Consider the following 25,957-nt stretch of genomic DNA (forward strand, 5'->3'; position numbering starts at 1 on the left):
TTTTACATAATTAGATGTATATATAAAGTGAACACATTCTGGCAAATGAGCAACTACACAATCAGAAATATTCCTTGAGAATCGGCAACTGGAAGCATATTTCGAAACCTTCTTTTCAGATTTCAGAGATCACATCAGTACAAAGCCATTTTGTATGGTAGGGACTGCTTTTCATGTGACATTCTGACTAAGAGGAAGACTGATGATTAACGCAATGAATTATACAGATAAACCGGATACTTGGACACGCATGTTAGAAATGTTGAACCGGTGAATTCCTAGCTTGTACTGCTGCTACAGAAGCTCATGGGTACAGTCAAACTGTTGCATGTCCAGCGCAAGAGCGACCCAGAATAAGAAGCCGATGATTGGCCATCGCCATGGTCAAACTCGCGTCGCTGGTTTTCCAGTGTAATTATCCCCAATAGTGAAAACAAATCTTTCTAGTCTGACCATTCGGGTGAGATACTAATGTGTAGTAGTAGTAAATATTGAACATTGGACTGGACTGGCCAATTGGAACAGTCCAAACACGGGCTCTCATATGAATTGCAATACGCAAGAGTGAAAATCCAGAACTCGTTATCAGTGCCATGTTTCTTCATGTGTAATTCTCCCCACTCCTGAAAACAATTTTTTCCTTCCTGCAAGAAGTTTTCTTTTCAGACTATTGCTAAAGATCGAATATCAGTGGACACCATTCAAAAATATTCAACTGTAGCAAAAGAACGAATCAAGCATAGATCGTTGAAAGAGATCCTGAAAGATGCACCAAGTAATACATAGACGGTAAAAAAGGCATGGCAACAGGAGGAACCTGGACATGAATAAAATCACCGGCAGGTGATTTGCTCTTCCCAGAACGTGTTACCAATGCCTATGCTCTGGATTGTAACCGAATTATGTCTCTTGATTAATTGAAACTTTTTAATACTCAAAAAAAAAATCACCGGCAGGTAAGGAAATCCAAAATATATTGAGGGGATCTTCTTATGGTAGGCAGGTTATGCCAGTGGCCTCCTGCAGTAATGCATGTGTCATCTGCTCTCCCACTAATTCCCGTGTGTTCTTGCAGAGACCTCTCTCCAACTTCATAATATTTAAGAGTAGATCAAGGAGAACAATGTCAGGTCAGTCCGCAGCTCATGACCATGGTCATGACGATGTCGGCGACGGATGAGCAGATTTGATAAGAGAAACCGCGGATCTGCCGAGAAGAACAACAAATTAAGCTTTGGTTTCTGACTGGGCTATTCATCTGTTGACTCCTCGAGGCTAGCTGCTAGCTCATGGGAACAAATAGCTAGAGGATTCCGTAATCAACAGTAGATGTATTTTCCGGGAGCCATACACTATAGGTCTATGGAAACGAACCCTCGGTGGTAAAGATGAACAGGTTAAGTAGAGATTGGGTAAAGGAAGGGGAAGAGAAAAAGGCAGGACGTAGAGGGTTGGGTGGAGTTGGAGGCGAGGAGACTCGATCCAAGGTGGTTATGGAAGGTGGAAAGATGGGGATGCAGAGAGGCGACGAAAAGTTCTCGTTCGTATGCTGTAAAAGAATTGATCGACATGGGTAGCACGACTTCATGCAAATGGTGGGAGCTCCATGGGACAACGTGGACACAGAATTAGGTGATGTGGTGGGACTGCTGAGGTGGCATAGCTGCATGTCAAAAGAAATATTTTAGTGGGGATAGACTTCTTAGTTATATATAGGATATAGGATACTGACATGCTAGTTCGTCATCGTAATACCAAGTATCCAAAGTACGGATACGGCCGTACAGAAATACGGTGCCGATTTGCGTGCATCGCACGGCTCCACGCAGGCAGCCACGCACCGGGGGAGCGGCCGGCTGGAGCCCGAATGCCCCGAACATCAGCAACACGAATCGAATCGCCGTCGCCTCCCTCCGCCTCCGCCTCCTCCTCCTCCTCCAAGCAAACGGAACTCCCAAACCCAACTCGACCTCCTCCCCTCCCCTCCACCCCGCGGCCTCGCCTCCACTCCACCCCGCGCCTCCACCACGCCATGGGAGCGCTGGTCCACTAGGGCTACTCCACCCTCACCCTCCCCCGCCGCCATGTTCGAGGGGGTGGTGAGCCAGGTGCTCGCCGGCCTGCTCGGCCGCTACGTCAAGGGCATCCAGAAGGAGCAGCTCAAGATCGGCATCTGGAACGGTTCGTCCTCGATCCCCCGCCTCCCAAGAGCACACCCGCGTCCCACTGCTTGGTTTGCCCCAATCACCCGCGAGCCAGCCAGCGGGTGTCCTGATCCCCGTTGTTCTCTACTTCGTGGCCCCGCGGCCGCCGCGGCAGCAAATTCGTTCGTCGGTTAATTCCACGACCGCGTCTAGTTCCCCGGATGTTCGAGTTCTGATTAACGCGTGGCTGGCATTGCGCTTGGTCGTCGTACCGGGAACTTTTCTCTGCACAGTTCGTGTCGATTTAATAATAATAATTATTATTATTAATAATAATAATTATTATTATTATGCTTGTTCATGCTTTGCGTCGGTCATTCGTACTGATACACGTACGAGTTGCTCCCGCTTAGAATTAGTACCACTCATGCGGCTTAGCTCCGGATTGGGCCGTCTCTCTGAACTCTGATGATGATGATGGCTAAGCGTCTGACCTGACGGCTTCATTTTCTGCAGAGGAAATCCTGCTGGAAAACGTAGAGCTCATTCTGGAAGCCTTCGACTACCTGCAGCTGCCATTCGCGCTCAAGACCGGTACGATCTGTCACCCCACTTCGACTGTCTGGCCGGATGCTGTCAACAGTACTTCTGCTATTTCGCTCGTCTGTAGATGAAAGCATGTGCAGGTGTAAATTCTAAGCTGTTCATGTTCCGCCGTTCCCGCAGGACGGATTGGGAAGCTAAGCATAAAGATTCCGTGGAAGAAACTCGGGTGGGACCCTATCATTATCGTCATCGAGGATGTGTTTGTGTGTGCGTGTCCACGGGAGGATTCCGAGGCATGCCACTGTTTTATCTGGTCGTGCGTACATTGGTTAGTTAGCGTGTCGATGGTGTTCTGACTCGGTGAATGCTCTGTTTCTTTACCAGTGGGGATCCGAGTCTCTTGATAAGAGGGAACTGGCGGGGAAATTGGCTAAACTTAATGCCATAGAGCTTGCTAAATTTTCCAGAAGAGTCACAGGTTTGTCGTGATTCCTCTGCTCTTCGTCATCTTCTGCAAATCACGTAGATCAGTTTGTCACTGCAATTCACTTCACCTGTCACCGTGCTAACTTCAGCTGTATGTGCTAGACTGCTAGTGGTAACTTCAGGTTTCTTTTCCTTACAGTTTTCGTTTACTTTTTTTTTGCATGTACATTAGCATGTATTATGAAAAGAAAATCTGCAATGTACATTTACATATATACTAAATACTGAATATGAGATCAGTTTCACAAAGATGCGAAAACGGAGTTTCCGAGGACATGTTATATCTACGAAATCACATCAGTATATCTCTAGGATTCCACTGATGAATTAACTATTACCAATTCATACCACACTTATTTACTTATATTTTTCACATTGTTAGTATAATTTTTGCAAATGGGATGCTGAAAATCCTGATTCTCTTGACTTCTAGATAACCAAACGGGACAATCACTTCTATCTTACATGTCAGCAAAGGTAATCAAATTATGGTTTTATTGTTTGAACAATTAAAACATTGATATGCTGAAACACTGGTAATTTTTGCTGCACTTGTTGGACTCTTATTGGCAGATACTGGACAACATCCAAGTTTCCATACGAAATGTTCACATCATATATGCTGAATCCCACAAAGATCAGGTATTCATGTTTATGTCGTACATTCCTTTTCTGTGGATTGAGTGACGTGTACAATTTTTATTTTAGTCACATGGAATTATGCTTTTGTTGCCAGATGGAAAAAGTTAGGAAGTATTTGAAGCTACTAATTACTGGGAAAACATCAATTACAAACCCATTTTTGTTATCATGGGGACGGTTGGGTTTAACTTGTATTGATCAGATTTAGAGGGACTTAGGTGGATTATTTGTTGTGTTATTTCTAAATCTATAAAGAGGCCATTTCCAAAATACTCATCCATGTGGCTCCTACATCGTGACCATTAAATTCTCTTTTTTTTCTTCTTCCGCTTTTATGTATTTTTGGGAGTTATACCACTCGATTTCTTCTTCTATCATGTAATGCTCTACTGTTAGAGTTTGAATAGTATAACCCAGTGGTATGTTTGCAGGAGACGTTCCTGCTGTTTTTAATTTGTAAAGCATAAAGGTCAACTGGTACCTGTTGTGCCTAGTCTGAACTTAGTTACATATCTACATACATACAGTCTGGCATATTGTTAATAAAACTCTTGGAATATCCACAGGTCGATATTCTATAGAAACTTCCTAAATGCTCTTTGTTATCCGAAACATCAATGGTTGTGCCACAGATAAATACTACTCCCTCTGTTTATAAATGTAAGACATTTTAGCTAGCTAGTCTAGCCTACTTAATCGTCTTATATTACCAAACGGAGGGAGTAGTAGAAAACTCGTTGCTTTTCAAGTGCATTTTACGCATGTATCACCTCTTCAATTCTGATCTTCAGTGCTGTCTTCATGTTTTTCCTGTTGTTATGTCTAGTATTCTCAGCTATACATGTTTTTCTGGGTAATATATCATTATCAGGGGGGCTTCATATTTGGTTTGGAATTCAGCAGTCTGTCAATACAAACAGATACGCAGAAGCAAAGCTTTGCCATGTGAGTGCGCCTGATCATTTGTTTTTCTATTTAAACCAAGAAAAAAGCTTCACTTTGCTAGTTAAGTCTAATCTTTTTTGTATACAACTGTTGTGGTACTGAAGATTAGGACAAAGTTTTGCATATAAACTGAGATGTTTTCTTAATAGCAACGAAAATGCTTCAAGTGACTGAAGTTACTTAAAATGTTAAAAACCAGTGGGAGCTGGAGCATATTTTGAGAGAGTGATTCTACATAACTAAGTCGACTTATGAGCTACGGGTCTTGAAGGAATCCAAAATTTCACTAGAAATTTAACTTCAGTTTCCTGTGGTGGCCTAAAAGTTTACAGTAACACACTTTAGTATTTTGGCTATATGCATTGGTGTAGCTAAAACAAAAAAGGAGACCCATGGACACTAGCACCCAGGGCATATTCTTATAGAAGAAGCTAAATGAGCCGCAAATCCGCGTCACATGAGATTCGAACCCGGGTTGCGGGGTAGCCACCAACTCGAGTTAATCATCTAACCCTCCGGTCATTCTCATGCATCGGTATAGCTGCTATGCAATATACCGTGAAAATCATCAAGACTTGTCATTTCGTTGTAAAAAATGTCGTCTACACTTTTTCCAAATAAAAACATGTTAATGGCTGGCTATCTATGGGCCAATATGCCTGTAAATGTTACTGTTTATCTTTATTATTTGTTAGGTTTGTCGATAGCTGAGAATTTCAAACATTGGATGGTGAATGTGTATTTTTTTTTCTTGTGCTTTAGGTCATTGATGGCTAGGTCCAGACAAGATGAAGTAAACAAGAAAATAAATATATCGAATGTTGGCATTTACTGTCATCAGTTAGAAGAACAGCATGATCTATATGATGTTGGTGCTCTTACTGAAGCTCATTCTAATTCCAGTCTTGGGTTGGCCCACCCAAGAGATGATTATCTTATAAATCCATTTTGTGTGACCGTGTCTGTGCTTGTAAGTGCATCTCTTCTTTGCACATATTTTCATCAATGATGGTATTATGAGGCATCTTTATTTGGCAAAAAGGCTGTCAAAAGCTTTCTGGTTACCTTTAAATCCGCCAATTTTTTCACTGAATGCTGAGCAGCTTGTCCTATGGAATTTCATCTTTATCACAGGCCAACAACTCTGGAAAGCGTGACGGTGCGCCTCAGTATGACATGACTGCAGAACTAACTGCATTGGTTCGTTCTTTTTCATTATTATTAACACAATGTAGATGTGTTGATCACTTCAGGGTTGATTTATCCTTACATTTTCATTTTCTCTGTAGGTTCTATCAATTGATGAAATCCAGCTTCAGCAAATTTTGAATCTTTGTGATTACTTCACCATCTGTGCTCTGCGGAAAAAGTATGCTGCTCTAATTTACATGACCAAAAACTAGTTTCTGATTACTGACATCTATTATAGGTTCCATTTCCATGTATTTGTTCATACTCCATTGGATTAATTATTTGCTCTTTTTTGTCAAAATCTTATTCTGACCTAAATGTAAACCTTAATGCACAATATTCCTCTTTTCTGCGTTGATGGAATAATGCTGTTGTAAATCTTCTAGCATCATGACCTGTGCTTGAACACTATGAGATCTTTGGTTTCACTGGTTCAGGGATTTGCTAAGTATGAACAAAAGATTACTTGAGCATTTGCTGACAGGATAACGTAATGTAACAATAAAGTCACCACTACCTTTAATGCTTATTGCCACTATTTCACAGATATGGACGTTACCGTCCGCCTGAGAGCTTTTTATCTAAGAGCCATAAAGGTTGGCAAAAAAGGTGGTGGCAGTATGCCCTGGAATCTATTATAGCAGATGTTCGCAGAAAATTGGAGAAAACTTCTTGGAGGTTCTTGGGACAGCGACTGTGAGTTTCTTATTAACTCTTCTCTGTTCAACTTGATCGGCAAGGTGTGCAAAGAGAAACTGTAGTTGAGTGGGTCCCAATTATTGCTAGACAGAATGATATCCATATATTTGAAACAAGTGTAAGTATGTAGGCTTTCGTAATCGCTTACAGAGGGTAGATTTGAAGGTTGCTTGAAATTTGTTTCTGAGGGCAAGGAACCTGATGAGTTGGCCCTTATCCTTTTTATATCAAGTTTAGGTTTGCCAATGGTAGCAAATTCAGTAAAGTATTTCATAAATATATACTCTACGTTGCTGTTTTCATTTTAAACAAGCTTTAGGGAGCTCAGAGCTTCACACCTAAACAATGCATGGAGCCTATCTGCTGACAAATAGTATCAGAAAGTCAGCATTTTCTGTACTGTAGGATACTAGCAATCACTGACTTAGGTTTTTTGTTCTAACCTAACAACTGCCACTCTTGTTCTTTAATTGAAAAGCAGAATATGGCTTTGTTGCTTAAACACTTCTAGTTTAATGATTTATGACTATGTAGTTATGTTTTTGTACTCTTTTTTGTGTGTTAACATGTTGCATTGACATGTGCAGTTTAACGATCTTAGTTTAAGTGATGTTGACCAATTTTCCATCTTTTGCTCATACAACATTTTTAAATCTATCATTTTCTTGATTAGTGTGTGCATATATTAGTTTCAAATGCTTTATGTATGTCTGTCTGGTATGGTTAACAGGGGAAACCGTCGGAAATATGTCAATCTGTACCGAACGAAATTGGAGCTATTGCAGAAAGGACAGGTGGTGTGATTTTCTCAGTATGGCATGCATTTCCTCATAATTTTTTTAGTGTTTCTGACGCACACATGAACAGATGGTTGTTACCAATAAAAAAAGGAAAGCCAATAGGGCAGGAGGAAGGGGTCTATACTACACTTTGTCATTATGTCAGACAAAATTGGTCATAAGATGTATTTACTGCTTTGTTTTCTATTATCTGTATAGACCGAATGCATATAATACACACCAACATCAGTACTATGTCAGCCGAAATTGGTGATAACATGCATTTTCTGCATGTTTTGTATTGTGTGTGTGTGATAGGCCAAATGGATATACGTACCAACATTAATACTACTCCCTCCGATCCATAATAAGTTTCGAGGTTTTAGTTAAAATTTAAGCTAATTTGAACTAAAACCCCGACACTTGTTATGGATCTGAGGGAGTACTTTCCTTAAGGATCGTGTTAACTATTTAGAAGTACCTATTGCGGAACTGTATGAACATTCTGTATGAAGAACATTATTGTCCTAAATGGACATGTTTTGTTAGTTGGAGCAAACATCTGATTCCAACTTTGTATAAATCATGTGCACGCCGGACTGACGTTCTGTATCATTTTTGTGTAACGAAATCAACTTACGAAGGAAAACGATGATATATCACATAAACATTTTTATTGTACGATGGTGTACCTACCATTCCCGGTCATATTTGTTTGACTAGATCCCGTTAAATATGTATATATGTCCATCCAGTTGTTTTGGTCACACAGGCTACATAGCACCAGTTAGATAAAATAATAGCGCAGGATGTATGATTATACAATGCTTTCCACGAACTTACTTGTTCAAGCTTGCCATTTTCAGCCTGTAAGTAATGACATTCTACAAAAGCTGGAAAGTCTGGACAAAGATTGTGATATAGATGATATAGTTAACTACAGAACAATTGCGGAGCAACAACTACAGGTACTTTGTACTTTTATTTGAAAAATAGTACTTCCTCCGATCCATATTACATGCCTCTAATATGGATGTATCTAGAACTAAGATGTGTCTAGATACATCTATGTTAGTGGCAAGTAATATGGATCAGAGGGAGTAGTAATGATACTATGAGTTATTGGAGGAGTTGGAGAGAGGCACCAGTGTAACATCTCAGTGGTTATTGGCAGGAGTTGTCTGCAAAATCTACAAAAGACAACTTTCCTAGTCCAGGAAGTCCTCGAACCGATGAGCAGTTAGCTGGGGCAGGCCGAGGATGGTTAAACTGGCTTTCTCTTGGAATGCTTGGTGCTGGTGGAACAGCTGACACTAGTTCATTTGCTGGTGTTGTTTCAGAAGACATTATTAAGGTTATATTCTAAACTATTGATCCATGACATATTCTTTTAGCATCTGCCAGTTTTAATGTAATGATATTCAGGAACATCTTAGTTTTTCATTTCAGGATATATACGAGGGGACGGAATTTCATCCTGTTTCTTCTGCTGAAAATCAGTTGACAAAAGAAAACTACTACTCTTTGAAATTATCTATTCCTCAGATACTTACTACTGTCACCTTCAAGCAAGTGTCTCCTCCCCTGTCCTCTCTGTGGTGGTTGTTTCATATTTTTATCTTGCAGTAATTCTGTTATTTGTAATAATAGCTTTACACTCAGTGTGTCATTGCTATGGTGTGCCATGCCATAGAAACAATTTAGTAAGTAAAGTTAGTCAAAGATAGTATTTGCTATTTTTAGTAAAATATTTCAGTAATGGCTCTAAATAGAACAGTTTGTACTTATTAGTTATCATTTCCTAAGATATTAAAACATAAGTACCCCCAAAAGCCCACTGTAATTTAGTAAAATATTTCCATTGACTCGTTCCGTTTTAAACAATTACAAATTACTTTTACTATTCTGTTTGCTGCCTGATTTTCGGTTTCTTGTTTACATGGTTTAGATTATGTGAGAGGCTCTTTGTTATCGTGATATTGTCTAACTTATGTGCTGATTTATTAGGAAGTTTGGCATGAAGCTTATTGATGCAATGTTTAGTGGGTTTGGGACTGAATATAAAATATGGGATGATTCAGCAACTATCCTTGCCTGGCTTGATTCACTTGAGATTACTAACCCGGCTAATAAAAGTAAAATCTTGCTGGCTGAAAAGGTACACATTACAGTTTGATCCTCAAGAGTTTTTTTTGGCCCTTCTGTGAACTGTATCTTTTAAACCGTAACATATTTTAGTGTAGCACTGTTGATGGTCTGGGAACACCTGTTATCAGTGTTCAACTTGACTTTCCGAAGTCAAATGAAAGCTCAGAAGCTTCAACACGGGTACTTGTATTCTTTACAGAAGATGGGTGAATTCATTGCATAGTATCCCTGTGGTGTTCTTCGTTGCTGATTTCTGTTATTTTGCCTGCCATTTGTTAGGTTGTTGTCCAGGAATTCAATGCCATCTACGAACCAGAATTCTTCTTCAATCTTCTGCACATCTATAAGATTTTTTCATCTTTCCAATTTCAGCACGATAGGGTAAGCATTCATGTTGTACGTTTATGCTCCACCGTTTGAGGAAAGATATACTATTTTCTGGGGTCTTGCTTTATTTTGTGAGTTTGTTTACAAATCAAATTTATTAAATATGGCTAACTGAAGCAAGAGAAAGATTCAATAGCCAATAAGCTAGTTGGATTATCAAGTGAAACTATTTTTGTGACTACATAGGCTGTATAAGGAACATTTACTGCAACTATATTCCACCGTCTGTAAAATCTGTGTTTCTCCATTCGTAGAAGTGCAGGGTAAGATCCAGCAATCTTGAATATGATATCCTCTTCCAATTTTCTTCTAAAAATCAGCTTTGATTTTAGGCATACTATGTTATTTTTTGTTTATTCTGAGTTGATATGAGCTCTCTCTGTCACCTGTTGTGCCTTTCAAGTACTTGAATATATGTTAACTTTTGCTAGGTTAGAGATTTTTGTCACCTGAAACGAGTTTAAATGCCAAAGTAATATTCTAGCAATTCTACATGCATGCAGGTGCTTTCTTCACTAAATCGTTTTGATAATTTTGGAACAAGACTTCTCTCCAAACTAAAGTATGTTCTCTCCTATTTACTTCGATATTTTTCTTGTTGTGTGCCAGTTGAATATAAGTAATTGTTTCAATTTGATTCTAGGTACATGTCTGGGAACCAAAAGAAACATCTTTGGGATTTAAGGATTCACCACTTCGTGTTTAGGCTACCATCACAAGATTGTGGAAGAGAAGAACTTACTATGGTATGTGCTAATGATAAACACCAGTGTTTTACATTTTGGCCATGGAGCATGTTAGTTCCATGGAATTTCTATGCTCACAAGGGTCCATGGATCAGGTTTCCAGATCCCCTTTGGGTTGGTTGCTACTTAATTGATTTCCCGGACATAACCGAGATTACAAAAATCAAATGAATTTTATTTGTTTCATTTGAGAATTAAATTTGACATTGTAGTAATAAACTAATAATTACAATACTAGGCAAATTTGTAGGGTATAACTACTCTCCTATGCTCATAGTGTTTCATAATATAAGGTCTCATGTGCCCTCGATTTTGTTTTGAATATAAAGCACCTATGGAAATGAACGTTGCAGTTAGTACACTTTTTGTATTTTACCTCCTTTTATGTTAGAATTGGGTCAAAAGTGTACTTCTTGAAATGGGTGGAAAAGTTTGCCTTTTTCCGTAAACCTTGATTTGATATTTCAAAATCTCGATTTGAAGTGCTACAGTATTTGTAATACTCCCTCCAATCCATAATAAATGTCGGTCCAAATTTGAATTAAAGCCCCAACACTTATTATGGATCGGAGGCAGTAATAAACAGAGGACATAATTGTTAACCGAAAGACAGTAACCTTGAAGTGTGGCAGCAGTCAGAGGAAATAGCTGGTCAGGTTGGTGAGATACCAGCGCCTAGTGGTGTGCTTAAACAGGATGTGTAGCAGTTGGTCAAGATAAACATATAAGGATAATGCATTCGTGGTGAATGCAAGCTAACAACAGATATTGACGTGCTTTATCGATAACAAATGAATTTCAGTAGTAATGATCTCAGCATGTAATACTGTGCATAGAATAGCCATAGGTTACTTTCACTTTGTCCATTTCACCGAATTCGGCAGCAGAAACAGTCATGCCATACAACAACAGCCAGTGCAATAGTTGAGATCAAGTCTGAATGGATTTACTTTATGGTCCCCGTTCTACATTACCATCCAATAGATTCTACCTCTGCAGCTAGGCTATATACGATTTCCACTTGATTTTTCCAGTCACACACAGGGAGGTGAATGAAATCATATGTAGGTTTTATATACGATTGGATGGTTCCAGCTCAATAGTATTGAAGGAAAGATGGTTCCAGCTGTCCCTCTTTATTTTTGAACTTCTGGTTCGTGGTAGGTAGCTTTGTCGTTGAAACCAGTGCAAATTGCAGGTTTTTGAGGCTGAAGATGTATCCGTGCGATCCAAAGATACAGTTGAGGAGGAATCTCAGGCGCAAGCCAATTGTTTTCTTGATTACATATCAAAGAAAACATCTACTTATTTTTCTGACAGCCTGCTGCCTGGTTTACAGTTGGATGACCTATATAATCATTTTGAGGTTAGCCTCACTGGATTCAAGGTTAGGCTCTGTGCATATTCTGTTTCGCTTTTTCCTTATTCAGCATCCACATGAACCAGTGAGAAATGTACATATATATGATGTATATATGTATGTTCGCAGGTGAAGGTGTCAATGGCTGGTAGACATGATAAAACCTCCACATTGGTCAAACTGGATGCTTCTATTGTTTTTGGATTGTGCATATTCTTGGATGAACCGATGCTGAAACAATTGGAGGTATTGTTTTTGAAGGATAGACGATTTCTTGTATGGTTTTAATGTTCTGGATCCTATTATATTCACAGGAATGCATACAGAAGATGGTTCGGTGTATAGTATATACTATGCGCTCATATATATTTTTCCTCTTTGTATGTAAGTCTCTGTGAACGTACTTTTTGGAACCATTGTTTTGGCAGGTTACTTCTCTTGTGCCATCTGCCGATATCTATTTTTCTCAGACAATGTACAGCGCTATTGTTAATGTGTCTACCTATCTGAAAGAAAGTAACCTAGTTGGAATCAACACTTCTGATGATACCAAGACCTGTGGACCCGAGAAACCTGCCTCAAATATGTCTGCATCTCTCAAGCTGGACAAATTGAGTGTAATTATTGACCTTGAAGACGATGGCAAGGAATGTTCATTCATCACTGTTGGTGTTGGAGATATTGATATCAGGTTAATCAATGTTCACAATCTTGCAATCTTGATTTGAATATCTTCTGTGATTTTATTGTGTGAATTGGTGTTGTTGTTTGTAGGTATGCTATGTGGGAATTACCAGAACTCTGGGTCATCACCAAGATGGTTGAAATTACGTCCACTGATCTGAAGAACAAATCGAGCTTGGATGTGCTATGTTCATCAGGAAACTCTAGAACTACTACTAACATGACAGGACGTCCTGAAAGTTCTGCTACTGAAGCTTGCTTAAAGTTGCACTACAGAACTCATAAATATAATGAACAAGTTCATCATGTATACCAGCTGAACTTAAATGATGTTGATCTGCATGTCCATCCTTCTGTAGTCGGCCAGATAAACAAGTTTTTGAGAAGTCTTGATGCACTATCTCCAGCTGGCAATGTTGTTGTGTCCCCAGCATTGGACCACAGTTCCATGAAATCTAAAGCAACCACTTCCAAATTTCCGAAGCTTTCCTTGTCAAATTTCTGTCCAGCTGAGAGCACATCATATGGTGGAGTTTCTGTTGATCACTTCCCTTTTTTACGTGCTGATATCATATCTGATTTTGGATGTTTAGAAACTCAAGGTGTTCAGGCCTTAGATATTGCATCTTCAAAGAGTAAACAGTGTGATGAGAGTTCAGGTTTAAATGGCCACTGTGGATCAGAGCTTGCAAGCAGCATACTGTGTAAAACTGAGCATTCTAACTGTTCATCCATATCCCCAAATGCTACCAATAATGTCAGCGCAACTATTCTGGATCTATCACTTGTTTCAGTTAGAGTGCATTTCCATGAATCATGTGGTATTTTAGCAACACTAACTGTTCCTGAGTCTATAGCAACACTGTCACTGGCAGACACAAACTCATGGGACCTATTATTGTCTGCTAAAGATATAATGCTTGCTTCATCGTGGACATCACCAAGTATTAATGAGCAACTCTGGAGTGCTTATTCACATGGTAATGCTAATGTACTCAACATACATGTTAAAAAAGATTTATCTGCACTCTCAACTGAAGTATGTATTGCAACCCAAAATGTTTGCTGCGTATTGCCATCAAAGTTGCTGGCGATGTTTATTGGATATTTTCTATTGGATGATTGGAATCCTGTGGTGGAACAGCGTCACTCTGTGGCAAGTAATGATAAGTGTTCTGGAGAATTGCATGACAGTATCACCTACAAATTTGAGATATGTGATTGTGTTATACTTTTTCCTGTCGAAAATCAAGAGATTTTTTGTATAAAGCTTGGTGTTCCATATTTTTTCTGTGAGTTCATTGCAACTGGAATCTCAGCAGAATTTGTCAAGCGTATTCCTAAAGAATTCTTCAGTTCAGAGTGTATGCTCTCCAGTAGATCTGATGTCATCAGCCTATGCTCAAGAAATGCATCCATATCGCTTGTATTCCTGAATGAGCAAAGAAATATTATCCTGAAGTTTGATGAGGACATGCCTACCAGAATCCATTCTCTTGTGGAAAAGCTTGATGCTGGTATATGGATTCAAGTTCCTTGCAAAGAACTATCCTGCTCTGAGCAGCCTTTGTTGCCCACATTCATCATGAGCAAAATATCAAAATGCAACTTAATTGCTGAAGGTATAGATTTGGGTCATACTTCTGCTTTTAAACATTTCTTGAAATGTATTGGTTCTACAATAATAGCATGTACTTTGTCTTCTCTTGTACAGATCTGAATTTTATGGATGGGCTGGAGGCAGTTTTTCGTATCACTGATGAGTTAAGTTCAATCGTCAAAGAAAGTAGAATGTACAAAGGCAATGCCCGGCAATTTTTAGAATGTGGAAGTTCCAATGAGGAGAGCGTTGAATCTAATGAGCCTACTAATATCACTATTTTTGCCAAGGATCTGATGATTCTCTTTGGTCACTCAAAAGATAAAGATTTACCATTGGAGAATGTTGCCACTGCAAACCTTGAGTTTGGTATTTCTGCTGTAATGGTTGGTGAAAACCCCGAGCGTGTTGACATGGATATTGTCTCTTTAGCTCTGCAATCATCTGGTGGTCACACTCTTGTCTCCATAGTTTCTGATGGGCCATCTTCTCCTGTTCTAATTAAGTTTACGAAGCATCTTGCTGGGCGAGACGAGATATTAATTGCTGTACCTCTTTTCGAGACTTGGTTATATTTAGTTGATTGGGATATCATTATCAACCATTTTCATTCCTACATAAGAAAGGAAGATAACAGTCTGGATGCGGGGCATCCAGCAGCTTTGCCTCATTTTTCAGACTCTGCAACGTCATCATTTCTTGCATCAGATTTTAGTTCGCAAGACAACTCTTACTTGGTGGTAACATGTGAAAATATTGTTGTTGTTGTTCATGTACCTATCTGGGAGAAAGAACAAATTCAGACAAACAATTATACAGGGGTTGATGGGAGTTCTGGTTCTAATTCAATGCACTGTACAGATGATACTCAATGCATTGAACCAAGAGGTTGCAAGTTTATCACCTTAACTGTTGAGAGTAAACATTTGGTGGTCATGTTCGGTGAAAGTTGGGCGAAATTCAAATGTGATTTAGATAGAGGAGAAGTAATTTTGGAGATGATTCAAGTGGACAAGGGTGCCTCTGTTCCGTTCATGCATATCTCCAAGATTAAAGTTAGTGGTTATATTGATCAATCAGAAATGAAATCACCACACCTTTCCGTTGATCTACAAGCAGAATACATGGATGTTAGTTTTTCGCACCAAATATTTAGTTTCTGGCGCAGTATGGAACTCAGATTTCCTAAATCGTCATCATCGGCTTCTTCGTTTTGTTCTGTGACGTTCAAGGCTGGGTTAAGAAAAGGTTCTCTCCTGCTAAATGATGGAAGGGTATGTTATGCTACACTGCTAGTTGTTGATTTCTTGTGATGAAATTCCACAGTCTAAGGATTAGGTGTCTATCAGATCTACCTAAACCAGCTATTTATTGAATATTTTATTCAGGTTTGTGAGATTGATATCACTGCAAAAAGTTGCAGTCTCAGGTGACCTTGCCATTTTCTTGGTCATCTGGTAGATAAAATGTCAACATAATTTGAATATATTGCCTTCAAGAAAGGAGCATTATGAAATATGAAGTACTAAAGTGAGCTGAATAGTGTTGAAAATGTTATAATGAAATGTTAGCTGGTACTACCTCCGCTCTAAAATAAGTGTCGCAACTTTGTCTAGATTTGGATGTACCTAGACAAATTTTAGTGTGTAGATACATCCGTATCTATAAAAAGTTGCGACACTTATTTTAGAGCGGAGGGAGTACCTTCCAAAGAAGGTTTAGTACCATGACCAGTAATGGATCGTTAACTCTGTTTGGTCAAACCTTGCAGTTCAATTTGTAAAGCGACTTTATAGTTTTATTTTGTCCTTAACAAAAAGAGAGTTTATTTTGGAATTAATCGAACAAGAAAATTTGGTTTATGTTTGCGTGTGCTTTATATGTACCCAAATACGCTCAAGTCAAGAATTAACATTTGACTCATTCTGATTCTTGGTAATGCTTTGACAGTGGAGTAGTCACGGGCCTGTTATAGAAACCTTGGTGAAGAACCTGTTACTGCAATTTAGTCAAATGCGTGATGGAACGGAAGTTTCTGTTTCTGTTGATTTTTTAATAAATTACAACAATATTGACAAGGTAAAGTCATCCTTTGTACTTGTCCAGTATTTCGTTCTTCATGGTAAAGGAATAACAATAGATACATGTGCAGGTTATGTGGGAGCCTTTTATAGAGCCCTCAAGCATTCAGTTAAATGTACTTCAAAAATGTGCTGATGATGCACTGGATGTATCTCCCAGTACCGAGGTGTCGCTGAATTCAAGCAAGCAGCTTAATGTAAATATATCAGAACCCTTGATCGAGGTACATGATCCTGGCATATTATACTTTCCAAACATGTCAAGAAGCAATTTGTTTTGTTTATCAATATTATATGTTTTTGATTAAATGGTGATTCAGGAACTAGGACAGTAGGTTCTGCAGATATATTGTAGCTATATATCTGTTCTCAAGGAACATTGACACATTCTCCGTCCAAAAATAAGTGACTCAACTTTTTCTAGATACGGATGTATTTAGATGCACAACCGTATCTAGAAAAAGTTGAGTCACTTATTTTTGGACGGAGGGAGTACTTAGCTTAATTTCTTAAAAATCAACTCAGTAATGTGGTATCTGCATGTGTTCTAAATCCTGATTCTCAGATATGTTGCTCTGATCTCATGATTTGCATCTGCAGGCTATCCTCAGACTTAGTGAGATGATTACAGATTCTCTTAATCCAAGTAGTGGTGGGGGTCTTCGAGAAGATCCTGGAATCCTGAGATTAAGCCGTGATGTGCACACACGAAGATATGCGCCATATATTCTCTCAAATGACACATCATTGCCATTTAGTTTCAAGGTGTATCGTGGTGCTGTTAATTCAGATGACATTGATAGTTTCTCTGTAGTAGATGAAAATTCTGTGCCAGCAGGATATTCTGTCCCAATTTATGTTGAAGAAACTCTAGATGAATTCTTCTTCCAGCACAGGGAAGCACGATCTTCTGAACACCTCATTGAGAAATGGATGAGTGCAGTCTCACACTATATGATTTCCATTGAGTTTGACGGAACTTCCGGGTCCTCTAAGCCAATTTCGATTGACCTTGTGGGCATTTACTTCTTTGAAGTAAACTTCTCTTCGAGTAAGAAGCCAGTTATTTGTGAAGAAAGCTTGGAAGCATTTGGATCCAATAGAAAGGGTAGTCATCATGATGGATTAATTGTGCCTGTCGTACTTGATGTTTCCTTACAGAATTATAGCAAACTCGTACGCGTTTACTCGACGGTAATAACCTTTTAAATGATCAGTTACATCATTAGCTGCATGCACGGGCTTATGGTCTCTTTTTATAGGTCATACTCCACAATGCAACATCAATGCCCCTTGAGTTGCGGTTTGATATACCATTTGGTGTTTCTTCAAAGGTATATCCATATACACCCTAATTCTCTTTGCAACTGTTTCAAAAAATATTGATAAAGGTAAATGGATGTTGGCCTCATTGTGCCGTTAGATTGTTCAGTCGTGTTTTAGATTAGAGAAAAACATGAAAAAAACTGGTTTGAAACTTGGCAAACAGCAGGTGGTTGGTAACTCCTGTTCGAACTTTAATGTCACGTTGATGCAAAATATTAATTTATGTGAAATAAAAGTAGACCAGGTGCCAAAGAACAATTCAACGATGAGCTCCGGTAGCTTGCCTGCTACCAGCAGCTTTTAACTCTGGTTGTATTCTTGCACAATGTGCAGAGTATGCTGCAGGGTGGATGCCCTGCTTAAGTCTGTGCATTTTTTCGCTTCTAAACGTGTTATTGTATACTTCATTGTCTACCTAATATCAACCTCTTGGCCACTCACAGTCGTGAACTCTTGATTACATTGATGAGCCACGAGGAACCAAACATGAGATTTCTCAAGAAACCTTGTTCTGCAGGTAATCGGGCCGATTCTTCCAAACAAAGAGATTCCCCTGCCGGTTCATTTGTCCGAGGCTGGTCACATTAGGTGGCATCCTGTCGGCAGAACTTATTTGTGGAGTGAAACTCACTCCTTATCAAGTTTACTTTCACGTGAAAGCAGGGTCGGGTTTATGAAATCGTCTGTGTGCTATCCTTCTCACCCTAGTAACGATCCATTTCGCTGCTGTGTATCTGTTGAAGAGTACACTGTCCCTTCATCTAGTAGTTCCCAGAGAGGTCAGTACTGCACTGACCATTTGAATGCACAACCAAATCTCGGAAATCCTGCTTCAAAGGCTTCTAAACAGACATCGACAAGGATACATTTTATCCGGCAAGTCAGACTTAGTACGCCTCTTCTCATAAAGAATTATCTCCCTGTATGCATATCTTTGACAATAGATAATGGGGGGGTTGCGCATCAGGTTTCACTTAAGGAGGCAAGTTTCTGACACCATGCAGATATATCATCTAACTCTAATTTTTCTCTAATCTGCTACTCAATCTATTTCCAGGTCGGCACTGCCTCTATTTATTTTGTTGACCCCTCCAACGATCTTGGAATCACATTTCATATTCAAGATTACAGGTCCTTGGCCATAAAGTTTCCCCGTGTGGAATCATTTTCTACTGGAACCACATCAAATGGCTTACAATTTTCCTCAACAGAGACGATTGCATTCTACTCAAATGTGTCAAAATGTATGTAGTTCGGTCTTTCTCTCTACTCTGAATAATTTGATAGTGAATACCTAAAACTTTGGTAGTTGTTTCTTCTGCAGGTCCTTTCAATGTTACACTGGAGAAAGCAACAGATGCTCGTTCTGGTGCAAGAGAGCTGTACCTTTCTGTGCCATTTCTGTTGTACAATTGCACAGATCTCTTGCTTACAGTCACAGAAAGCAGCTATGAGAGGAGCGGGTCCACCCTTGTTATCCCTTGTAATTTTGAGTTAGATGGGCACACTCGACATGTGCTTGGAAAAAATGGCCTTTCTCTTGTTTCAGAAGACCCATCCATGCAGTCAGTGGCTCTCTGCCCCTTAAAGCATCCATATGCTTGTGTTAAAATCTTAACTTTGTTTTTTTTTTGGTTCTTATATCTGTAGTAACTTGTGTGTGTTTCTTATACCAGAGGCTTTGCAAATAAAATCCCAAAGTTGGATTTTATTGATGGATGCAGCTCTCATTCCAACAGAAGAGCTATAAATAGCAGTGAGCATGTGCAGAAAGAATGTGACAAAGATGCTAAAGCTTATATGTTTGCTCCTGCTGGACATACACCTGCAACTGAACTCTTGGTTAAGCTGAATGCATCTGTACCTAATAGCGGAACTGAAGCAAATCGACGAGATTGGTCGAGTCCATTTCTCCTTGTCCCTGCCAGTGGTTCAACGAGTCTCACTATTCCACAATCATCTACTTCTAGTGCCTTTTTAGTTGCTGTAACTTCTGTACCTGTTTCAACAGAACTCTTTGGGAGAACAAAGGCTGTCGCTTTCCAGCCAAGGTAATTGGAAGATACCATTTCATCACCTGTTTGTTATGGCAATAACATTGTTTTTCAGTACCCATAATTACCTATTTGTTTTCAGCGCTCGTGATTATCTGTCAAGTTATAGTAAGTTTTGGAGCCAGGTCCACTCACTGGAAAGAAAAGCAAAGCACATCAAAAATGGAAACGATTGTAGCTTACCATAATTATTTAGTTTTCCCATAACAAATGAAACTTAGCACACAGAGCTGTGCAGTAGCATTTTGTGGTTCATTCTTTTTAATATGGTTAACTGTGGTCGTCATTATAGTTCTGGAATGCTATAATTTCAGGCGTATGTCTCTTTTATCTTATTGCATTGTAACTTAGCCCTGTAGCCAACCAAAACTATTATTCAGTTTCTTTCATTTTTTCCTGCCATGTAACTCTTTCGTTCTATGGTGGCCTGGCTAATGAGTTACTCCATCATCTGTTTCCCCTGTTTTGCAGGTATGTGATTTGTAATGCCTGCACCAATGATCTGTTCTATAAACAAAAGGGAACAAGATTTTCTAAGCATTTAAGTTCTGGGCAACACTCTTTTCTTCACTGGGCTGATACAGCCAGGTGAGTTACTATCCTTTGTTTCTGGAGCTTAGCCATGAATTTTTGTTCTCAATTAGCTTTGCTTAGTTTGCTTTTATGAAATGGTAAAACGATAAATATGGAGGAGCTTATGGTTCATGAATATATATATATATATATATATATTCAGAAATTTGGATTCAGATGGTGGATGGCTCATTTTTCCAGTGGTTCATTCATTTCACAGCCCCTGTTAAGACTGATGGGACTTGCATTACAAACTACTGATTTCAGCTGTCAATCTTATCAGAATGTTATGGTTATCTGTTTTCTCTATACATCCTTTTCCAGTCTTTACTGTTTGTGCTGATAAAACTCTGTTTGCAGAGAGTTGCTTGTCTCGATTCGATTTGATGGGCCGGGATGGCAATGGTCTGGTAGTTTTTTCCCTGACCACCTGGGAGATGCTCAAGTGAAAATGAGGAATAGTGCCTCAGGTGTGTCAAACATGGTTCGAGTGGAAGTACAAAATGCTGATATAGACATACACAACAACAAAATTGCTGGAAGAAATAATAGCACCACCGGTACAATACTGATTCTGCTGTCTGATGACAAGACTGGTTTCGTACCTTACAGGATTGACAACTTTTCTCTCGAGGTAAATAGTTCTTGCTCTGTAGCTTTCTTGAAACTGTATGGCTCTCAAGTTTATATGATTTCTTTTTTTTATAAATCCAGAAATTGCGGATATATCAGCAGAGATGTGAATCTATTGAAACAATCGTATATCCTTACACGTCTTGTCAATATGCCTGGGATGAACCTTGCTATCCTCACCGTCTTACTGTTGAGGTAGTTTATTGAGCTTATAATTTACTCCCTCCGTTCGGAATAAATCGACATGACTGCTGCACATGGAATAGCTTACATATGTACAGATGTTGTGTCGATTAAACATGAACAGAGGGAGTATTTTCTTCAGATTATTGTGTTAAACAAGTATACTAAATGGTTTCTCTTCCGTACAATCGTATAGGTTCCTGGGGAACGGAGTTTGGGTACATATAATCTGGATGTTCTCAGTGATGATGTTCATGTGTCCCTACCTTCCACGCCTGAGGTAATTTAATGTCTTCAACTTGGACTAGCATGTCGTGCCAACTCGCCATTTTTCTTGTTAACAAGCTAATATTGACTGGAATTTCAGAAGAACTACTTAATCACGAGTCATTTTTTAATGCAAGCTCTAGGCGTCGGCCAGTCGACCAAGTGTATCCAATCAGCTAGCTCGACAACCAATCAGCCATGCAATCAAATGCCATTCAAGGCTTGGCCTTTCCTCACCCACCGTTCTCTGTCCTCTTCCACGTCTCACCTCCCTGTGGAAAAAACTTATCCCTTTTCTTTCTGGCCACCTCCCTCCCTGCTATGAGCTGGCCTCACCTCATATGACACAATATTGCAGCTAGAGATCAAGAGGACGAAGAAACTAACAAGGAATCAGAGGAAGACACCAAAGAGGGGAGAGTACTGTAACAAAATCGAACTTCCGTTGCAACAGAACTTTTTAATACTACCTCCGTTTCAAAGAATAAGGCACACACGTATTCCAAGATGAACTTTGACCATAAAAATTGAGCAACAAAATTTTAATTATTTTTCGAGAAAACGCAATGACATTGCGTTTCTTTTCATTGCAAAGGAGAAGAATAGTTTGTTACAAGATCACACCTCCATGGAGGGTGAAAAACAACCGGCAACTAACAGAAAAACTAGTGCACATCCCAGTCTACAGGTAACACGGCGCGAAGGCCAAGGGCTCCAGCTCTCGCCCAAAGTGCCGCCTCTGCCTTGATCTTGTCATTCACTCTCTGGATGGACGGCTGCTCTCCATCGAAGACACACGAGTTTCGGTGCTTCCAAATCAACCAGGGCACAAGAAGCGTGGCGGTTGCAAGGCCTTTTCGCATTGGCTTGGGTGTGTGCTGCCTTGCAGTAGTCCACCATTCGTGGAGGGTAGGCTCGCCGTCAGGAGGTCGACAAGTAAGCCGTAGCCAGGACAGTGTGTCGTACCAAACCTGCCTAGAGAAGGGGCAAGCCAAGGTGAGGTGATGCATGGACTCGGCCTCTTGGTCGCATAGCAGGCACCGAGGATGGTGCTGCAGCCCTCGCCGTCGTAGCCGCTCCGCCGTCCAGCACCGGTCTTTGTTAGCCAACCAATGGAAGAATTTGACGCGCGGAGGCGCCCAAGTTTTCCACAGCAGCTTCCAGGCCGGGCAAGCCCTGGACCCCTGGAATGTGCTCCGGTAGCAGGACTTAGCCGAGTAAACGCCGTTTGTGCTCCATCTCCAGACGATCTGATCAGGCTGGTCTGTGAGGACAGTCGCCTCCACCCGTGTCCAGAGCATAAGGTACTGGCCCAGCTCTTGGAGTCCAAGCACGCCGTGGATGTCACGCGCCCAGCTGTGGTCGAGCAGCCCATCTCTGATGGAGGTTGCCTTCCGACGTCTCTTAGGGATACATGCGTATAGCTCGAAGCGATTTGACCGACAGTGCGACCGGCGATCCATCCGTCTTCCCGAGAATCTGCCGAGGTGTCCGTCGCCGACGATCATGTGCGTCGAGGCAAAGAACAGGCTCTGCTCTGGCGCGAGAATTGCAGCTCAAGCCCACTCCATGCTCGACTTGATCCGTTCCGTTATACCAAAGCCATCGCATCCGAAGCGCGAGCCCGGCCCTCTCCATGTCCCGAACACCAAGGCCTCCAAGAGATAGAGGCCTGCATACAGCTTGCCGATTAACGTGGCAATGCCCGCCGTTGGCCTCGGCGCGGCCGTCCCAAAGGAAGCCTCTCTGGATTTTCTCAAGGAGCTTTAGGATGCATTTCGGCGGCTGCAAAGACAAGGATCTGATGTAGGGGGATCGCAGCGAGAACAGATTTCACAAGGACTAGCCTTCCGGAGCGGTCCATGAGCCTAGACTTCCGGGTGGGTAGCTTGGCCGCGGTTTTGCCGACCGCTGCATCTCTGCGCACGGGTAGGGCGGCGGAGCGTGAGCGGTATGCCAAGGTAGGTCGGTGGCAGCTCCGCAAGCCGGCATCCCGAGTTGCCGCGATCACCTCGTTGTCGTCCGGCTCACAGTTGAGCATAGTGGCGGAGCTTTTACCATAGTTGACGAGGAGCCCAGAGGCTCGGCCAAACAGGTGTAGGATCGCCCTCACGGCGCCGGTATCCTCCCTGGTAGGATGGCAAAACATCACCACATCATCGGCATATAGGGAAACCACCGGGATCATCTTAGTCGGGTGCGGCGCTGAAGAATTCCGGCATCAACAGCGCATGATCAGCCGCCCCGCAGTGTCAACGGCCGGGACGAACAAGCTGCGGCGACAGAGGGTCGCCTTGCCACGCCCCGGCGATGCCAGACAGGCCCAGGGCATCCGTTGACCAACACTCGTGTGCTCGCGAGAGGAAAGGAGTATCGCGAGCCAGTCCAAGAACTTGGCGCCGAACCCGTACCTCCGGAGGACGTCGAACAGAAAGCCCGTGGAGATGGTGTCGAATGCTTTGGCAAGATCGAGCTTTAGCAGCACTCTCGGCGCACGCAGCTGGTGCAGCTGTCGCATGGACTGTCGGACAAGAACGAAGTTGTCATGGAGACTACGTCCACCGATGAAAGCATTCTGGTTCTTGCTGACAAGGCGATCAAGCTTTGGGGCCAAGCGCAGCGACAAAACTTTCGCTGCAACCTTGCCGATGAGGTGCACGAGGCTGATGGGGCGGTAATCACCGAGAGTCTCGGCATCCGGGCGTTTTGGCAGCAAGGTAAGCAGGGCCTGGTTGAGCTTGTGGAAGCCTCTGCCCCGGAGCTCGTTCGATTCTTTGGAAGACAGCCAATATGTCGTGCTTGACCAGGGGGCCAGCAGGCCTGAAGGAATTCAGCAGTTGAATCCATCGGGCCCTGGCGCCTTGCGAGCAGGAAGGCGCTTGACAGCAGCCCATACCTCGTCGTCCGTGAACGGCTCGTCGAGCTCAGCAAGGTCCGCGGCGGGGTCGATCAGATGCTCCAATTGTAGGGTACAGTCACGGTCAGCCGTCGAGCCAATGAGGGCGTCGAAATGGGCAAACGCCGCCTCCGCCATCTCGGCTGGTTGGTCAATCACCCGGTTTCCCACCATGAAGCTGTGAATGCGATTCTTTTGACGACGGTAGGAACATTGCTGGTGGAAAAAAGCCGTATTCGCGTCGCCATCCCTAAGATTGGCGATCCTAGCCCTTTGCCTTGCGATCGTGCGCTCGAGGGATGCATACCCAAGGTGGGAGAGCTTCAGCGCCTTGTGAAGCCATATCTCATGCGGCGTAAGTGTCCGGTCCTCGCGGGCTTTGTCGAATCGCGCATAAGCTCCTACGGATGGCCAGCTTGTGGCGCACGTTCCCCACCAGCTTGGCGGCCCGGCTTGTGAGCTTGCTGGCCGTCGCCTGGAGGCGTAGCATGAGCCGCTCGAAGGGGTCGGTGCTGCCCACCGAGGCCCGGGCCTCGGCAACCACTTCTGAAAGCCGTTAAGGCGAATCCGTAACTCCTCAAAATGGAAGCGGCGATGAACCGGCGGCGTGGGTGAGCGATCAAGCGACGAGGGGACTATGATCGGAGACTACGAGATGCGAGGCAGCGAAGGCTGCACTCGCCAATGAGCTCTTCCCGATCAGGTGCACGGCACCTGTCGAGGAGGACGAGTGTCGGAGGATCCTGCCCATTGGTCCAAGTGTATCGCCGGCCGCTCAAGTAAATTTCCTTCAAAGCGAGGTCGTTGATGCAGCGCCTAAAGCGACCCATCATACGCCTATCCGAGTTGTTGTTGTTCTTGTCTTCGTCCCAGTAGATAAGGTTGAAGTCTCCGCAGATCATCCAAGGCCCCGGCAGTTTGGTCGCAACTCGCGTATCTCGCGGAGGAACTCCACCTTGTCGGCCTCCTCTTGTGGCCCATAAACCACAGATAGCCACCGAGTGCGGTGGCGACAATGTGCACCTTGGCCGTGAGAATGTTGGTGGTGAATATGGGATCGGTGATGGCCACCGTCCTACTCGCCACGCCAAGAGGATACCACCGCGTGTACCGTCCGCAGTAGGTAAACAAAATCGTCGAACTCGGCACCAAGCGTCTCCGTAATGAGACCGTAGTAGAATAAGTTGATCTTTGTTTCTGGAAGCACACGATAGAGGCATTCGTGGTCGCTACAAGTGCACGGATGGCGATCCTACGTGCCTTGGAGTTGAGCCCACGCACGTTCCAAACTAGCATCTTAAGGTTTTCTAACATGATGGACGGAATCGACGTAGGGAACTAGCATGCGGCTAGATCTGCGGCACTTGGCCTCGGGCAAAGACCGTGCAAGGCAAAGCATCAGGGGCCCGAGGGAGCTCTGCGTCGACCAGGGCGGCAATGGCGCGCAGGATGTCGATGGGAATCGGCATCGCAAACACCTTGTCGTAGGCCTTCATCGTCTCGGGGTTATCTTCTCATGGAGGTCAAGCAGCCCCGGCGTGCGCAGGACACTGGACATGGGCGCGTCTCTCCGCCGTTGGCGGCGCG

At 42.2% G+C, this 25,957-nt stretch overlaps 1 protein-coding gene across 3 annotated transcripts in view; it reads left to right on the plus strand.

Annotated features, from left to right (window-relative positions):
- Window positions 1–1,863: 1,863 nt before the first annotated feature.
- Window positions 1,864–25,957, plus strand: part of LOC127314309 (intermembrane lipid transfer protein VPS13) — a 32,459-nt gene continuing 8,365 nt past the window's right edge. The window contains exons 1-38 of one of the 3 annotated variants that reach the window (XM_071823229.1): window positions 1,864–2,181; window positions 2,661–2,738; window positions 2,871–2,983; window positions 3,075–3,168; window positions 3,610–3,653; window positions 3,750–3,818; window positions 4,690–4,763; window positions 5,526–5,733; window positions 5,898–5,963; window positions 6,053–6,132; window positions 6,501–6,650; window positions 7,384–7,447; window positions 8,299–8,400; window positions 8,607–8,786; window positions 8,882–9,004; window positions 9,444–9,590; window positions 9,671–9,760; window positions 9,860–9,961; window positions 10,471–10,529; window positions 10,611–10,713; window positions 11,912–12,100; window positions 12,203–12,319; window positions 12,502–12,764; window positions 12,848–14,379; window positions 14,472–15,631; window positions 16,308–16,436; window positions 16,510–16,662; window positions 17,039–17,632; window positions 17,701–17,772; window positions 18,282–18,746; window positions 18,822–19,008; window positions 19,089–19,329; window positions 19,441–19,815; window positions 20,290–20,406; window positions 20,752–21,025; window positions 21,106–21,219; window positions 21,404–21,487; window positions 21,575–22,895. In XM_071823229.1, coding sequence (XP_071679330.1) covers window positions 2,085–2,181; window positions 2,661–2,738; window positions 2,871–2,983; window positions 3,075–3,168; window positions 3,610–3,653; window positions 3,750–3,818; window positions 4,690–4,763; window positions 5,526–5,733; window positions 5,898–5,963; window positions 6,053–6,132; window positions 6,501–6,650; window positions 7,384–7,447; window positions 8,299–8,400; window positions 8,607–8,786; window positions 8,882–9,004; window positions 9,444–9,590; window positions 9,671–9,760; window positions 9,860–9,961; window positions 10,471–10,529; window positions 10,611–10,713; window positions 11,912–12,100; window positions 12,203–12,319; window positions 12,502–12,764; window positions 12,848–14,379; window positions 14,472–15,631; window positions 16,308–16,436; window positions 16,510–16,662; window positions 17,039–17,632; window positions 17,701–17,772; window positions 18,282–18,746; window positions 18,822–19,008; window positions 19,089–19,329; window positions 19,441–19,815; window positions 20,290–20,406; window positions 20,752–21,025; window positions 21,106–21,219; window positions 21,404–21,487; window positions 21,575–21,799 — 8,334 coding nt within the window. In that variant the 5' untranslated portion in view covers window positions 1,864–2,084 and the 3' untranslated portion in view covers window positions 21,800–22,895. Of the gene's footprint in view, window positions 2,182–2,660; window positions 2,739–2,870; window positions 2,984–3,074; window positions 3,169–3,609; window positions 3,654–3,749; window positions 3,819–4,689; window positions 4,764–5,525; window positions 5,734–5,897; window positions 5,964–6,052; window positions 6,133–6,500; window positions 6,651–7,383; window positions 7,448–8,298; window positions 8,401–8,606; window positions 8,787–8,881; window positions 9,005–9,443; window positions 9,591–9,670; window positions 9,761–9,859; window positions 9,962–10,470; window positions 10,530–10,610; window positions 10,714–11,911; window positions 12,101–12,202; window positions 12,320–12,501; window positions 12,765–12,847; window positions 14,380–14,471; window positions 15,632–16,307; window positions 16,437–16,509; window positions 16,663–17,038; window positions 17,633–17,700; window positions 17,773–18,281; window positions 18,747–18,821; window positions 19,009–19,088; window positions 19,330–19,440; window positions 19,816–20,289; window positions 20,407–20,751; window positions 21,026–21,105; window positions 21,220–21,403; window positions 21,488–21,574; window positions 22,896–25,957 lie in introns of those variants that run through there. The other 2 variants (XM_071823228.1, XM_071823227.1) reach the window with 2 other exon arrangements.

Source organism: Lolium perenne, chromosome 7 (genome assembly GCF_019359855.2).
Source record: "Lolium perenne isolate Kyuss_39 chromosome 7, Kyuss_2.0, whole genome shotgun sequence".
Lineage (NCBI taxonomy): Eukaryota > Viridiplantae > Streptophyta > Magnoliopsida > Poales > Poaceae > Lolium > Lolium perenne.